This window comes from Apodemus sylvaticus, chromosome 19 (assembly GCF_947179515.1).
Source record: "Apodemus sylvaticus chromosome 19, mApoSyl1.1, whole genome shotgun sequence".
Classification (NCBI taxonomy): Eukaryota; Metazoa; Chordata; class Mammalia; order Rodentia; family Muridae; genus Apodemus; species Apodemus sylvaticus.
Window position 1 is genome coordinate 42,187,359 of NC_067490.1, and position 15,271 is coordinate 42,202,629.

At 46.6% G+C, this 15,271-nt stretch overlaps 1 protein-coding gene across 4 annotated transcripts in view; it reads left to right on the plus strand.

Moving 5' to 3' along the window:
- The window catches only part of Fyn (FYN proto-oncogene, Src family tyrosine kinase), a 196,318-nt gene that overhangs the window by 76,629 nt on the left and 104,418 nt on the right, over nt 1-15,271 (plus strand). For all 4 annotated transcript variants that reach the window (XM_052163520.1, XM_052163518.1, XM_052163519.1 and 1 more), the window contains one exon: nt 11,221-11,290. Coding sequence is in view for 3 of the 4 variants with exons in the window: in XM_052163518.1 (XP_052019478.1) it covers nt 11,221-11,290 (70 nt within the window). In the remaining variant the exon portion in view is untranslated. The remainder of the gene's footprint in view (nt 1-11,220; nt 11,291-15,271) is intronic.

Consider the following 15,271-nt stretch of genomic DNA (forward strand, 5'->3'; position numbering starts at 1 on the left):
TCTTAGGGTGCTGGCCTAATGATAGAAGGAATCTCTCCTCCAGAGGGCCCTAGAAATGAACTGCCTGCAAAGGCCGATCTGGCCAGCCTTCCACACACCAGGGCTCTCTGCGACTGTTGTACTGAATGTGTGTGTGTGATGAAAACAGCTGACTCTGACCAGAAGACTGAGAATAGGTTGTCCCCAAAACCAACGTCCCCCTCCCTGTGAAGCTGGCTACTCTGAGGTCAGTCAGTACTGCTTGCTGCTGACTCCCGGATGTGAGCGTGTGCCTGTGAAGACTTAAAGAGCCTGGAAATTCAGAGGCCTAGGTAGAGCTCTAAGAGCCAGTTGCAGTCCTGCAGACCACGCCTTGGAAATAGTCACCTATCTGTGCACTGCTTTGAGGCCGGAATGGGCTGGTCTCGTGCACTGATTCTGGAAGGACATCTTGAATGTTTTTCTTTGCACCTTAGGCCAAAAATGATTTGTCCCTCTAGGATAGTGTAGGTGTAAATCAAGGTTCCAGAAAAATATTTTTGATGTGCATGAAGTTGCCTTGAATAGCCAAATTTTTACTTTAAAAGATCAATTAAGATAAAATTAAAATAACTGTATTACTATTGTACTGAAACTATCTGCTTTGCCCCATCCAAACATGCAGTATAAAATGTCTGTACCTTGATAATCATCTTAAGTGACTAAAACCCCTAATTTAATGAAATGCCTCTCTGAAGCTTTTAGCACTATAAATCTTTGAATTATCTTATCTTGTTTAAATTAATTTGCAGTGTTTCTTAGCTTTCAATGCTTAGGAAAGTTCTGTTTTTGTTTCTGATTTCCTTGGGTTAATGCCAAGAGTACTAGTATTTTTTCTAATGGAAGTATATCATTCTTGCATAAAAAATGCAAAAGTCATTAAGTGAAGTGATGATGAATTTTTCAGGAGAGCTCACCTGTTAGCAGCAGCCAAGTGGAAAAGGAATGGACTCAAATACCAGAAATCTTAGGCCCCTGCGGTCTTCAGCAGAGAGTGCCCACCAAGTGCAGTTAGTAATGGTGTTCTTAAATAATAAAGGTTGGGCTTCCTCCTTCATAACTTTTACATGAACAGCACAAGCCCTTGTTAAAGCTGAAGATCGTTCATCCCTGCTGCTGTATGGCCGGGCTGTGTATGACTACATCAGAACTCACTCCACTCTTCCACAGAAGGACTTTTATGTTGTTCTCAGTTTGAAAGTATCGCCAGTTAGCGCCTCTGTGGGCAAGCATACGCAGTATTCTGCAGGATGGACTCCTGGGTGTCAGAGTCCTAAGAAGATGTGTGTCTGCTCACTCTCTGAGCGTGCTCACCGGCAGTGCGTGAGAAGACCGCCTGTAAACAACTATTTCCTCACCAGCCTTTCCTGGTGTCTGTCCTGGTTACATTAGCCGGTCTGAACAGGACATGTCGCTGGAGTGATTTTAATTGGTTTTTCTTTCATGATTAAACTAAAAGATTTTAAGTGTGTTGGCTGTTTCTTGTGTTTTCCGTCTCAATTCTTTACCCATTTCCTTGAGTTATCGAATTACTCTGTGATGTATATACTTAGCTGTCAGATAGCTGCACTGTGAAAACCTCCGCGTCTTCTGATTCTGATGATGTCATTTCATAAAGAGATTCTTAATTTTAGTATAATTCAAATTATGATATTTTTCTTTTTGCTCAATATGGTTTTTTGTGTGTGTGTGTGTGTGTGTGTTCTGGTTTGAAAGTCTTTGCCTGTTGAAAATTGTGCTGGTGTTTTACGGGTTGTTTTCTGAAACCCCGTTATTTGACCTTTTCTTTTTAAAAAAATATTCTGCCATCCATCTAGAACTAATTTCCTTTTTCTTTTAAAGATTTATTCAGTTTATGTATGTGAGCACACTGTAGCTGTCGTCAGACACACCAGAAGAGGGCAGCGGTTCCCATTACAGATGGCCGTGAGCCACCGTGTGGTTGCTGGGAATTGAACTGAGGAACTCTTTAGAGCGGTCAGTGCTCTCAACCGCTGAGCCATCTCTCCAGCCCCTAGAATTAATTTTCATACAGCATCTTCTTCACGATACTATGCATATTCACTTCCTGGGACTTCTGTCGCAGAGCTAACCAAACCTGCAGCTTGGACAACAAGAAATGGATCCTCTCAGACTTGTCCCCGTGTCCTCGAGAGGCCAGAGCTAGCGCTGAGGTGTGAGCAGAGCCAGGCTGCCCTGAGGCTCAGCGGGCAGCTCTTGGTTTCCAGCTGCAGTGCTCTGAACCTTGTCTTCCTCCTTAGCACGTGACCCTCTTCTCTGGGGTCTCCTGTGTCTCCTCCTTCTTGTGTAGGTAAATATATAAATAAATAGATGAATAAATAAACAATCCCGCTGGATCCAGCACTTACTGTTATTCTGTGTAACCTCGTCTCTACATCTACAGGGAGGTGTAGATAAATTTCCGAGTAAGGCCACTTTGTGTGGTCCTTGCAGGTCAGGCGTTCAACATATCTTTTGGGACGTTACAATTCAACTTAATTCCTTCAGTGAACCCAGTACCGCGTGCTGACGTTCAGTCATGTCTTCACGTTGACTTGGTGTCCATTTCTGCCTCTCTCGGACTGTTTTGTTCCATTGGTCTGTTCGAGTCTCCTTGTACAAATGTCTTCTCTTGACCATGGGTATTCTATAAAGAATGTCCATATCTGATAAAGTCTTGTTTCCTTTTTCAGACTTTTTCTTGCTTTTAACATTTCCCGATAATTTCTGTTTACTAATTACTTTCAGGGGGGAAAATGCACTAGTTGTACTTTTATTTAAAATTAAAGATTCAATTTGTGAGAGAATTGATGTCTAAAAGTCCATGTGCCACAGTCCTTCAGTCCCGGCTTGAGCAGCAGCTCCTGCCCCACAGCCATCCCCTGGTAATGGGCTGGCTTTGGATGGAGGTTTGCTAAAAGCAGAAGGGAGAGGAGCAAGTTTTCTGCTTTGTAGTCGTTGTTAAGGATTCTCCTCCAAGTTTACTAAGCTTACCAGGGTTGCACTTAAAGCAGTCTCACTGACTCCAGACCAGAGCTGGGAACATAAAATAAGTACTGGAAAAATTCTGGTTTTATGGAGGTATGCTGGTTTAAAACACTGTGTTCTCAGGGGCGGTTAAAACAGGTTCTAGATAAGGTTGACATAATGCTGTCTCGCCAGTGCTGTAGCTGGGAACCTTATCTCAGGCTGTGGGAGATGCAGGGCTAAGATTTGGATCCAGGCTCAAGAAGGAACCAGATCCCTAATTGTCAGTGCCCTTAGAACCCTGTCAGGGCCTGGCAGATGGTTAGCTAATGAAACCTGGCCTACTGCACTTCTGCCTAATAATGAGAATTTGGTATAAGCCTTAGAATGTACGTGTGGGCGTAGGTGTGCATGTATGTTACAAGTATGTACAAGTATGTGTATGTGTGAATGTGTTAGGCTGAATGTGTTTACTAATTACTGTTTAGTAATTACTAAAAGAGAAGACATTTGTACAAGGAGACTTGAACAGACCAATGGAACAAAACAGTCAGAGAGAGGCAGAGATGGACACCGAGTCAACACGAAGACATGACTGAACGTCAGCACATAGTACTGGGTTCACTGAAGGAATTAAGTTGAATTGTAACGTCCCAAAAGATATGTTGAAGGCCTTTACCTTCAAGGACCTCACAAAATGGCCTTACTCGGAAATTTATCTACACCTCCCTTGTAGATGTAGAGACAAGGTTACACAGAATAACAGTAAGTGCTGGGTCCAGCAGGATTGGTTATTTATTTATTTATTTATTTATTTATTTACCTAAACAAGAAGGAAGAGACACAGGAGACCCTAGAGAAGAGAGTCACGTGCTAAGGAAGATGACAAGCATAGGTATGTGTGCACATGTATGTGAGTGTTTGTGTGTATTTATGAGTGAGTGCTTGTGAGTGAATTTGAGCATGCGAGTGTGTTTAAATGTGTATGTGAATGCATGTGTGAGTGTGTGTGCATACTGGGTATGTTCTGGTACTAAAAACTCATGTTTAAATTTGAAGACACTCTTTAGCATTCTGCCCATTCTCAAGCTTGCTATGGTCACTGCCTGCATCTTAGGTTTGTGTGAGTCACTGTTCTCCTCCATTCTGAGCTAGTGTGAAATTTCACAGGCATGCACTTCCCCAGCCTTGCCTGGAGCCACTCCAGGTTAGACTGGGGGAGGGGGCAGGCCTAGCAGGTTCACTTACATCACAGCAATGCAACGTTTCTACGCCAGACTAGATTGCAGGTCCTAGAAGCAACCTCACGTAATAGGGCAACTCAGAAGCAATTCATGCTTGCTATATAAACAGTATTTGCTGTCTTCTCACTCTTCCTGCTGCCTGAGGTGATTTCACAACTGGGCAGAAAGGTAGGATTGTGGCACACATGTGTTTCATCCTTACGAGGTAGAGGCTCAGAGTCAACCCTACCCCTGACAGTTAACTTGCTGTCCAATGACACTTACTTGACTAATTTGCAACCCCAAATGAGCAGAGTGCCCTTGATCTATAGGTTTCAACGTCGTAATAATAAAAATGTGAACTTACGTTGCTATTTATATTGCTTGGCTGTTGCTGGGCAGCAGTGACCTCAGCTACCTGTTTGCTTAACAGTCCCTGCCCGAGTGAGTGCCCACGAGCCCCAGTCCGTATTTCCCAGTCTAATTTCAGAGTCACAATCTCAGGAGTCTACACTCAGCCTCTTAGTAGCCAAAATGAGCTCATGGCTGGTTCCACGGTGCCTCGCACACAGTGAGCCTCTGCCCTGCTGATGCCTCCCACACAGTGAGCCTCTGCTGTGTCTTCCTGGTACTGAAACAAAAGGAGCAGCCAGCTTTTGAAGTTTGACCTTCACATTCCCTTAGTCTGTGTTTGGTCAGTACTTCCTTCCTGCTGGCCTAATGCCTCCTGTGCCCTTCTCCACTCTGTCTTTCTCCTCCTCCTCTTCTTCCTCCTCCCTCCTCCCTCCTCCTCCTCCTCCTCCTCCTCCTCCTCCTCCTCCTCCTCCTCCTCCTCGTCCTCTGCTGTTTGCTTCCACTCCAGCAAATCATAGCAACCACAGCCTTGATTGAGTCCATATAGTTTTTTGGAGGGAAACCAGAATTGACAGGAGAGGCTAGCCCATGGGCCAGGGGGGGCCTTCCAAAGTACCCTCTTTATCAGCTTTCGACTCCCACCCAAAAGGAGGAGGGAAGTCTACAGTCACTCAGAATAGGCCTGGTTCCCTAGGGAACCATCGTGGCCCTGGCGGTGGGTGGAGCTTTGTCTGTGTGCTTGCTTGTTAGTGGGTCAATGGGTCAGTAGGTCAGTGGGTCATTTGGACCTCTCCTTCTTTTGGACCACTTGACTATAGGTCTTCAGAGAATGTTGTGGTGGTAAAGAAGTGGGGCTGGGCTGCATTTTAAATCTCTTGTTCTTGTGTTCATAAGCTGCCAGCCTCACACTACACATGATAGCAGTAGCCAAAGGGAGAACAGAGAAGGGGCTGAGGGGGCGAGGAGGTGGGGTCACAGCCCCTCTCTGCCCTTATTCTTCGCTCATGTTTAACCTTGTAAAGCGTAGGTAGTTGGGCTTTTGTTTTGTTTTGTTTTGTTTTGTTTACTGATTTTGTTTTATCTTGAGACAGGGTCTCTCATTGTATAACCCAAGCTGGCATCAAACGTGTGATTCCCCGTCTCAGTTTCCCAGGTTTTGAGATTACAGGTGTATGTCGTTGTACCAGTGTTGTAGACCCAACAGTTCCAGGATGGATGTGACGTGTGGGACAAGGTCTGGTTTCCTTGTGAGCCCTAGTCCTTGTCATTTTTTTTGGTTTTGGTTTTGGTTTTGGTTTTTTTTTTTTTTTTTGAGAGCCTTCCTTTGTAAGAAAACCAATCAACCCCTTGCAACATGCTTGAGACCCAGTCACTTATTCAACCAGTCAACAAATATTTTTGAGTGCTTGCTGCAGAGGACGCTCCCTTGAGATTGGTGTGTGTGTGTGTGTGTGTGCACTAGTGTTGACCTGGCAGCCAAAGCATTGATTCAGCAGCCAGGCTAAAATACCCATCTCTTCTGCCCTATGGTTAGAAGGTCTCTTGCAAGCTTCTTGGCCACAGTGAAACATTTCTCACTTTCAAAGCACAGGCCTAGGCTGTCAGTCCTTCCCAGATGGCGTGTCGTGTTGGGACCTACGCAGCCTGTGCCCTAGATATTCATATACACAGAAGGCAGAAGAGGAGAGAGGCCAGAGCCAGGAAGTAGCAGGAGCTCCCGAGAGGCACTGTCTTAGTCACTCAGCAGATGTGGCGAGCTCCACACCAGGTCCTGCACAGTGCTGGGGACACAGCAGTGACCAAGGAGGGGCCTCCCTTCCAGCTGAAGGCAGCGGATGGGGCACCAGCCAGAATGGCGGTGGAGCAGATTGAAATCGATGGGTGCCGCTGGGGCCAGGGAAGTCGGAAGTAGGAGAGTGAGCGGGAAAGAGAAAGCGAAGGGGTCTGAGAGGTGGGCTGCTGAGGGAGACTCTGAGGGAGACACTGTGAGGCAGACAGCACCTCACTGCCTGGTAGAAAATTCATTCCCATCCGGCCACTGCTACAGACACGGCCGCAGCTCAGTCCCAGCATCACCCTCTGCCCTGCGTAGCTGACAGGCAAGGAAACACCAGAGTTGTCTGCCGGGACACTCCCATTCTCCACAACTATACACAACTCCTGCGTGCGGATCAGAGTTATACTAAAGCCACTTGTGAATCCGTGCAGCGGTCAGTCTGTTTGCTTTTCTCACGAAGGTCTTTAGGAAGAACCAGCCACATGTGAAATGGTGTGAGTGCCCGCATGAGGTGCAGCCCTTCAGATCTTTTCCAGACCAGGGAGCCCACCTACCACCCACCCACCCGATTCCACAAGTAACAGGAGAGGATCCAGAAACCTCAAACTCTTCCTTATTTACCCTCCAGTAATTACATATCTTCCCTATTGGAGGTGTGGCTGAGCGGTTAGTCCCCTATTGTCTGAGCAGGAAATGGCCTCCATATGACTTCTTGGGAAGACAACCACTCCAGTTAAGATAATTTGGAAAGTGCTCAGCATATCCTCTGGCAGATTGAGTCCAGCTGGCTTGGAAAGCTTCCGGAAATGCAGACATGAGGCGGTCATCATAGCCAGGGCGGCGCTGGCTCAGAATGAATCTCTGCAGAGTTGGGACTCCTCGGAAAGTGGTGCCCTCGGTGCCTTACCTCTCTCCCACTTAGAATGTTACTTAGGATTGATCCCTTTGAAAGTTTTCTAGAGCAAATTATCAGAGCAAACTGTTGAAAGCTCTCCCGCTCCCACTCACGGAGACGTAAGCAGTGAGGAGTGCGTGGGAACTCACAGGTGCTGGGCTCCCTATACAGAGCCTCCCGTGTTCTCCCTGCTCCAGGACTAGCTGCATCCTCGGCTACAGCAGCAGAGCTGTGGCATCCCAGGCATCACACACACACACACACACACACACACACACAGATCCTCCCAGAAGAGTGCGAAGCTCCCAGTAAATACAATCTCTGTCTCGGCTTCCATTGACCTCCATGTTTATTGTGGACTCGATCACTGGCAAGAGTCTGGGGGGTCTCTGGAGACAGAGCCTCTCCACCCTTAGTATACACAGAGTATACACAGCAGTCACCCGGGAGAGCTTGGTTCCAGTGACGCCTCATGGCTGACAACTCCCGTGAAAGGTCCTGTCTGTCAGTGGGCTGGTGTCCTGCAAAACCCTAAACCATCCTGATGGCCATCCCTATAGGGATTGTCTCCCTGCTCTTCAGGCACTGTGGCTGGGGAAGTATATGTGAGGGCTCCCTTAGGAAGAAGAAATCAAGAATAATCCTTTATTGATGAGAACTATCCCTGTTCACAGTGTGTACCGAGAAGGTCGCCATTAACCCAGAAGTCACACAGAGCCTCGGTGTGCCCTAGAAACAGAGAGAACAAAGGGGGCTATGCACTGTTGTGTGGAAGTGGTCACAGAGCCAGCACGAGTCCTCCGTGACTGCGCACACACCGCAGTTCTAGAGACCAGAGATGCGGGGGACAGACGCCCTCTTTGTTATCCTTCAGTGGTTTGTACTGGGAACTAAAGGCACATATCTAAATCCCAGTGAGACAGCAGTAAACATGCTGCAGTGTAAAAAGGGTTCTGTGCCAGGTGGTGTGACAGCTCCTCAGCCTCGGGAGTCACCGGAGAGGAGGAGCACACGGCCGCTGGCTGAAGAGTCACTTGACACGATGGTAGGTGTGGAAAGCTAGCGCTGCCAGTCGTAAATGTCTTCCCAAGCAGTTGGTCACTGCGCCCTGGCTTCTGATGCTCAGTGGAGAAAATCATCAGGCTTTCTTCATTTTGAAAAGGGATAACTACCCTGTTTTTTGTTTGCTTTTGGCAAAAGATACACGGTCACCCCTTGCTGAAGCTACTTGGATAAAAAGGATAATACGGGCAGCCCCTGTCCACCATGGCTCTGAGTCATCCCAGATGCTGCAGGGCTGGGAATAAAGGATGCAGCCAGATGTTAAGTTGACCTGCCTGAGTTGTCATCTCTCGTCTCATAGCAAAGACATCACTCGTACGACTGTCTCTTCAGTCTCCCCGCTCCAGCACCACAGGGTCAGGTCTGCTTGACTGACAGGAAGTCGGATCTCAGTCCAGTTTCCAAGTGCTGCTGGCTGGCCTTGCCAGCATGGTTCACCATGCTATAACTAGCAAGACCTGGGAGGTAGAGAGATCCCTGGCTGCTCTGGACCAGCCTGAGGGAGGCTGCAGGACTTGGTGCTCTGGAGAGGCAGGATGCGTACTTAGCGCTTATGCCCATGTAGGCATCCAGGGTGTTACTTATCAGGGAATACTTGAATAGCCAGTCAGTCGTCAGCACACATGAAGCACCCACTCTCTAAAAAGAAGAGAATGTTTTGTTGCCTAACTTCGGTCATGTCTAATCTAAATACTGAATGCTGAGATGTCCATCTACACTTTGAGGATTTCATAGGCTAGCAAAGAGATGAGATACTATCAATATCAGCCAAGCTTGTACAATCAGTGTACTTAATCACTGATTGATTCCCACAGTACTGATGAATGCTTCCCTTACCGTGCCAGCGATAGGGTAGGGTATTACTAAACCAGGAATAAAGAGGTAGAAATAATGTGACTCTCCCAAACTAGGAAAACTAATGAAACAATGGAAGTTAACGAGAGTGAGGAGAGGTTTAATCTGGTGTTCCTGGCCCAGCGAGGACCGAGGCCATGGCTGAGTTAAAGGGTCAGGACCCTAGCCCAGCAGGAAGGCATCCACTCCATTTTCCTTTATCGTGAACTGAAATCTGGCATTTATTTTTATTATGTAATAGATTTAGCTCTGTATAGACGAGAATATGAATAAAATCATAAATGTTTTTATGTTATATTACAGTTAAGGACATTCTGAAATACAATTTCATTTAAGGATTCTAAAAAATGGCATTTACGGGCCCAGCATCTATCTGCTCTTCCAGAGGTCCTGAGTTCAAATCCCAGAAACCACATGGTCCCTCACAACCATCTGTCATGAGATCTGATGCCCTCTTCTGGTGTGTCTCAAGACAGCAACAGTGTACTCACATACATAAATAAATCTTTTTTTAAAAATGGCATTTACTTTAGATTTTTGCAGAAAATCACTGAACTGTCTATGGAAGGAAATCCTTCTCAACTTTATGTATGTATGTATGTATGTATGTATGTATGTATGTATGTATGTGTATGTATGTGTGTGTATGTATGTGTGTATGTGTGTGTATGTATGTGTGTATGTGTGTGTATGTATGTGTGTATGTATGTGTATGTATGTATGTGTGTATGTATGTGTATGTATGTATGTACGTATGTGTGTATGTATGTGTGTGTATGTATGTATGTATGTGTGTATGTATGTGTGTATGTGTGTGTATGTATGTATGTGTGTATGTGTGTGTGCATGTATGTATGTATGTGTGTATGTATGTGTGTATGTATGCATGTATGCATGTATGTATGTATGTATGTATGTATTTTTGAGGCACGGTCTTACTATGTAGCTGTTAAATATTTTAATAACTGAATATGGATGCATTTTCTTTCTTTTAAACTCTGTGCATTTTACATGCTATTTTGAAGTACTTAAAGACATTATTCTTTAAAAATTGAACAAATAGTAACATCAACAAAAAATTTCATTTAGAACTCTGAAAAATGCTATAGACTGGCCTAGATCGTCCAGAAGGGCAAAGAGAGAGAACTCCTGCCTAAGAAAATACCTGGGCCTTCTACTCTTAGGGACGGGACGGGACGGGAGGAAACCAGGAAGGCACTTGTGAAGGCCCCACCTGCTTGAGAATATGCAGAAATAAAGCCAGGACAAACATGAGTCCACACTGACATCATCTCATGTGTAGCCATGCAGGTGACGAGAAGAACCCCAGTAACAGGTGTTTGGAAAAATGCTTTGTAGAGCCAGGAGAGTGGATGGAGAGGGTGGGAGGGAGGCACTAAAGGCCAGGCCTGGGTTTTCTGTAAGCAAAGCCTGACACAGAATGTCAGGAGGGGAGCCCCAGCCTGGGTGCGGGCTCAGCAGGAGGCCTGGTGAGAAGCCCCCACTCCCCCCCACCCCCCGTAGGTCTCAGGTGGGGGCACTGAGGAGCAGGACGGTCAAAGCTTCCCTTTGGCTCTTACTAGTGCCTGCTGCTTCTTTTCAGCCTCCCTGTGTCCTGTGTGTGACTAAGACAGAAATGATGACCCCGTGAAAGTGCCTACCACAATTCCTGTTTTACAGATAATAAAAATAAGATTTACTGAGAAAAGTAGCCTGGGACCTACCTCCCAGAACTAGACAGAAGGAAGAGCTGTGATAGAGGAGAGGCGTTGGCCCGGGGAAAATGTGAGGAGTTTGATCTTAGGTATGGCCCCGTTGTTCTCGCGTATTTGTCAAAGCACAGTTTCTGATTGATTCAACTGCTTACGGGTTTTTTTTTTCTTTCTTATTAGTGTACGCTAAGAGAATTTGTGAATTGGTTTCATTTTCCTCCGCAAACAAAGCCGAGGGGAGGCTGGTGGGGAGTTTGCTGAGTGGATGGGTCCCGGATGGGTGAAGAGGCACAGAGCGCCGGGCAGATCGAAGAGGATGGTGGATAAATAAGGTGTTTATCTCCATTGTTTTTTCAGAGTCAGTCCGACCGCTGGTTTAGAAGACATGTGGTGTATATAAAGTCTGTGATAGTTGGTGGAAATTTGGGTAAGTGCTGCCACGTTTATTTCTAACACATTTAGTCTAAAATGATGCCACCGAGGGGGAAGACCCAACCCCGCTAGGGCCTCTATCAAACCTGCTCTAAACCTCAAATGAAAGCTTTTAATTAAATGTGTCACCAAATTGGTGTTTTCTGACAATATGCCATTTTTCTTGTTGAAACTAATGTTATTAAGTGATACGGGATTTTATTTTTAAAAAAAATTAGTAAGTCTAGATTTGGGGAAGCTCAAATGAAGGGCCGGGGACACCATTGGCGACTTAGTTTATGTTCTGAGCCAGCGGTGTACTAGGAGTAATAAACTCACAGACATGAAGAATAGTGTCTCCAGAGCCGGGAGTTGAAAAGGGCCTGCCTGCATGTTGAACAGAGAGAGCCTTAGCCACTGAAGAACAGGGAATAAAGGGGAAAGCAGCAGAGCTTCTGGAAGCTGGCCCAGGCTGTCCTGACCGGTGCTGGTGAGGAGGCCGGGCTTTTCAGTCGGGGGATCTAGGTTAGTCTCTGTACCCATTGGTTGTAACCCTCGGGGTCTCGGGGCCTTCTGTAAACCAAGGCCTTTAATATTTCCTCCTCCCCGGGACTGTTGTGGGAACAAGTAAGCTGCGTCATGCTGGGCCTAGTAGGCACGCCAAAGCAGCCATGGTTCATGACAGACTCCTCGTTTGCGGACATTTGCCTCTGAAGATGAGCCACTCAGAAAGCACGTTTTCAGTGGCTACCACAGAAGCCTCTCCATCATTTCCTCCATCATGAACCCTGAGAGCTGGGGTGTGGGAGGGAGGCGGGAGGGAGGGACCGTCACTTGGGCCTCCTTTTGGAACCCCAGGAAGCCACTGTCAGATAAGCACCTCTGACTCAGCCTCCCTTCCTGGCACGGTTACAATCCAGGGAGGTCGCATCCCTTGAGCTTCTGGTTAAAGTTCTGATACTGTTTTCATTCACGGCAGTAAGAAGGGACGAAGCAGGGAGCATGGGGCGTTTGTTCCTTCCGGCTGTGGTCTCCAAACCTTCCTCTTGATTTTACCTGCTGTGGCTGTGCGCCTTCACAGACCCAATTACTGAACTAACATAACGTTTGGCTCTGGGACGAAGCCTTTCCCTGTGTTTGGGAGAGAACCAGCCTTGTTGCCGCAGAGCGTGCTGATATGAAGAGAGTGTGCTGATGGGAAGGCCGCACGTCTGCTTTGTGAGTCAAGGTCATGGCCATGGCCGCAGGAGGTCCCTATAAGAATCTCCAAAGAGCCAGAAAGTCTCTTCAGCAGCATTTTAACCAGAGGATTCAAGTCTTCTTAGAGATGAGGAGACGCTTGCCTGGGCAGCTTGCTGGGAGGGACAGCATTGTGACTGGAGGGGTGACCCACTAGGGAGTTGAATTGTTACAGTATAGGATTTATTTCACAGTAACTAGGGACACAACAGTCCCAAGCACATAGAAGTATTTACTTTTGAGGAGCTGAGAACGCTAATTCTGATTTGATCGTTAGATACTGTATACATGCATTAACTCATTGCGCTGAACCCAGATGTTAGGTCTTAATGAAAAATAAAATAATAAACAACTAGGGGACACTAGGAAATTGTTTGAGAACAATGATCACATTGTTCCATATCTTAATTGTGGTGTTATTTATACAACTGTAGGCTTTTATGGAAACCCACAGAACTAACTGTACAGTAAAGAGACTAGATTTTGTTCTCCATGAATGACAGATGGAAAGAATGAGTTCTCGAGGACAGTTCTCTCGGCTTGTTAAAGTGTGATGGCACAGAGTGGACCGCATGTGGGGTGGGGGCTTAGGCTGAGCCCTCCCCCCACCCCACACAGCGCCTGGCACACGGAAGGAACGTGATGAATGCTTAAGTATCCACTGCACCCCCTGACAATCTTAGTAGGTTATGTTCGTGTCCCACATACTGGTCTCCCATGTTTAGATGATCTCCTGCCACCCCCTCTCCTGTGAACTAAACTACCTCCTTCTGGTCTTCCTTCCCTCTGATGTTATGTCCATGTCCCGCCCCATCCCATCCCATCCCATCCCATGAAGCTCCTAGGAGAGGCTCCTGCCTTACAATCCCTCCTCTTTGTACCTACCCAGCACTGAAGCACCACACCTGACCGTGGATCTGGCCGGAATGCCTTGCCTCTGTAGACGTTGGTAGATACCCAGCCCTAAACTCCTCCACCCGTCACTCTCAGGACTGAGCCCAGTGATGGGTCAGGCCAGTGTTCTTTTGTGTGGGCTTCTGAGAACAGAGGAAGGCAGATAGCGTAGCAAATCCATCTTTCCTGTCCTGGTGAAAACCAGTCTTGGCACTCTTAACTGAGGCAAGGGGAGGAGTGCGGTGGACAAATCTTTTGAGGTGCAAGCATTTCTCAGATTCTAATTCTTCATTATGAGTCAAGAAATTTAAGATTCTTAAAGATACAGCTTGTGAATACTTTGAGACACCAAGATTCTCCCTCCCCTCTGGGCCTAATCAGTGTGAAAGATGAATGCAATGAGAGATACAAACAGTGCTTCTCTTCTGGGGTCAGTGTGCCTTCCCAGGCGGTGTATGCTGATGTCAAAGATGCTGCCAAATGCCCTGCAGTATTAGAACTAAACATGTGCACACACCCAGAAAACGACCCCAGATGTCAGTGGTACTGAGGCTGAGAAACTGATGCTAGAGTCGTAAAATATTCAAAGTGCCTGTTCTGAGAGTTTGTATTTTAAAATATTTTAACATCTAAACACACACACACACACACACACACACACACACCTGAAAAGGCCTCAGTATACAGAGGCCTGAGATGGCTCTCAAGAACCTGCCTCCTTCATTACCCCTGACTCCAAGCAAAAGGAAACGTAAATGAACTCAGACGGACAAATCCTACCGGATGATGGTCCATAAGAGGAAAGAGAGGTTCTCAAAACCTAACCTCGGCATCTGCGTAGAAAGGGCAGTCTCCTGCTGTAGGCCCCAGCTGCCCCCGTTTGGTCTTTAGTTGGAATGCTGTTGCCGTCGGAGCTGGTCCTTCGTTTTGAACACGGATAGTGATTCTGGAGAGATGGAGATGTGCTTAGGGAGGAGACAGACCTCATTACAGATGATTGAGATCATGTATTTTGCTGCACAGGGCTGTTCATTTGCATCCATTTGCCGTGACACCACAGTCTGACTTAAATGTGAGTTGTTGAGCACTTTCGTAGCCCAATATGGCTGCATTTGCTGAGACTGGGGGATTGAAGCAACATATGCCAAGCTGCGATACAGAACAATTCTCTTGAAAAGACTTTACTTAATTATGGGGCCTATTTTGGGAGGGTAACTGTGCTTTTTGTGTGGTATATTTTAGGTTACACTAACCCAGCTTCCAGGCCAGTAATATCTTCCCAGAAAGGGTGTGGCATATGCTAAGGGCATAAATGTGTCCTTATGAAAGCTCTAGCATGATGTTCTTTCGGCTTTTTGATCCTTTATTTATTTATTTATTTATTTATTTATTTTTGGTCTCACGTGAATGCGCTGGAAATGTGTTCGACAAAGCCAGGCAAGAGGAGGCTGAAAGCCGTGCTTCAGATGGCCAGACCCAGAGATTTGGGGACTCTTTGTTGTCAGTTCTTGTGCTTAAGATGAAGAGAACTTGAAGGAATGTACAGAAGTGTCAAAGTGTAAACGAGTTGGGAGAGGCTGTAAAAACCGGTGCTTTATATGGGGCAAGTGTCTGTAGGGCCTCAGGTCCAGACACCGCCATGGGTCACAGCAGAACATCAGTGTCCTTTCCTGGTGGCCCGTGGTCTGCAGTGGGCATCTGTCTTCTCTCTTGTTCTTCTGGGCACATGACTTTAGTGAGCTCCGCCTCCTGTCCGCAGCCTTTTATGCCCCCATTGCTCTGCCTGGACAGGAGGATCTCAGCCTTAAAGGAGAAGCTGGGTGATTCTGCCAGGTCATCATTTTCTAGGCCTAATTAAAAATGA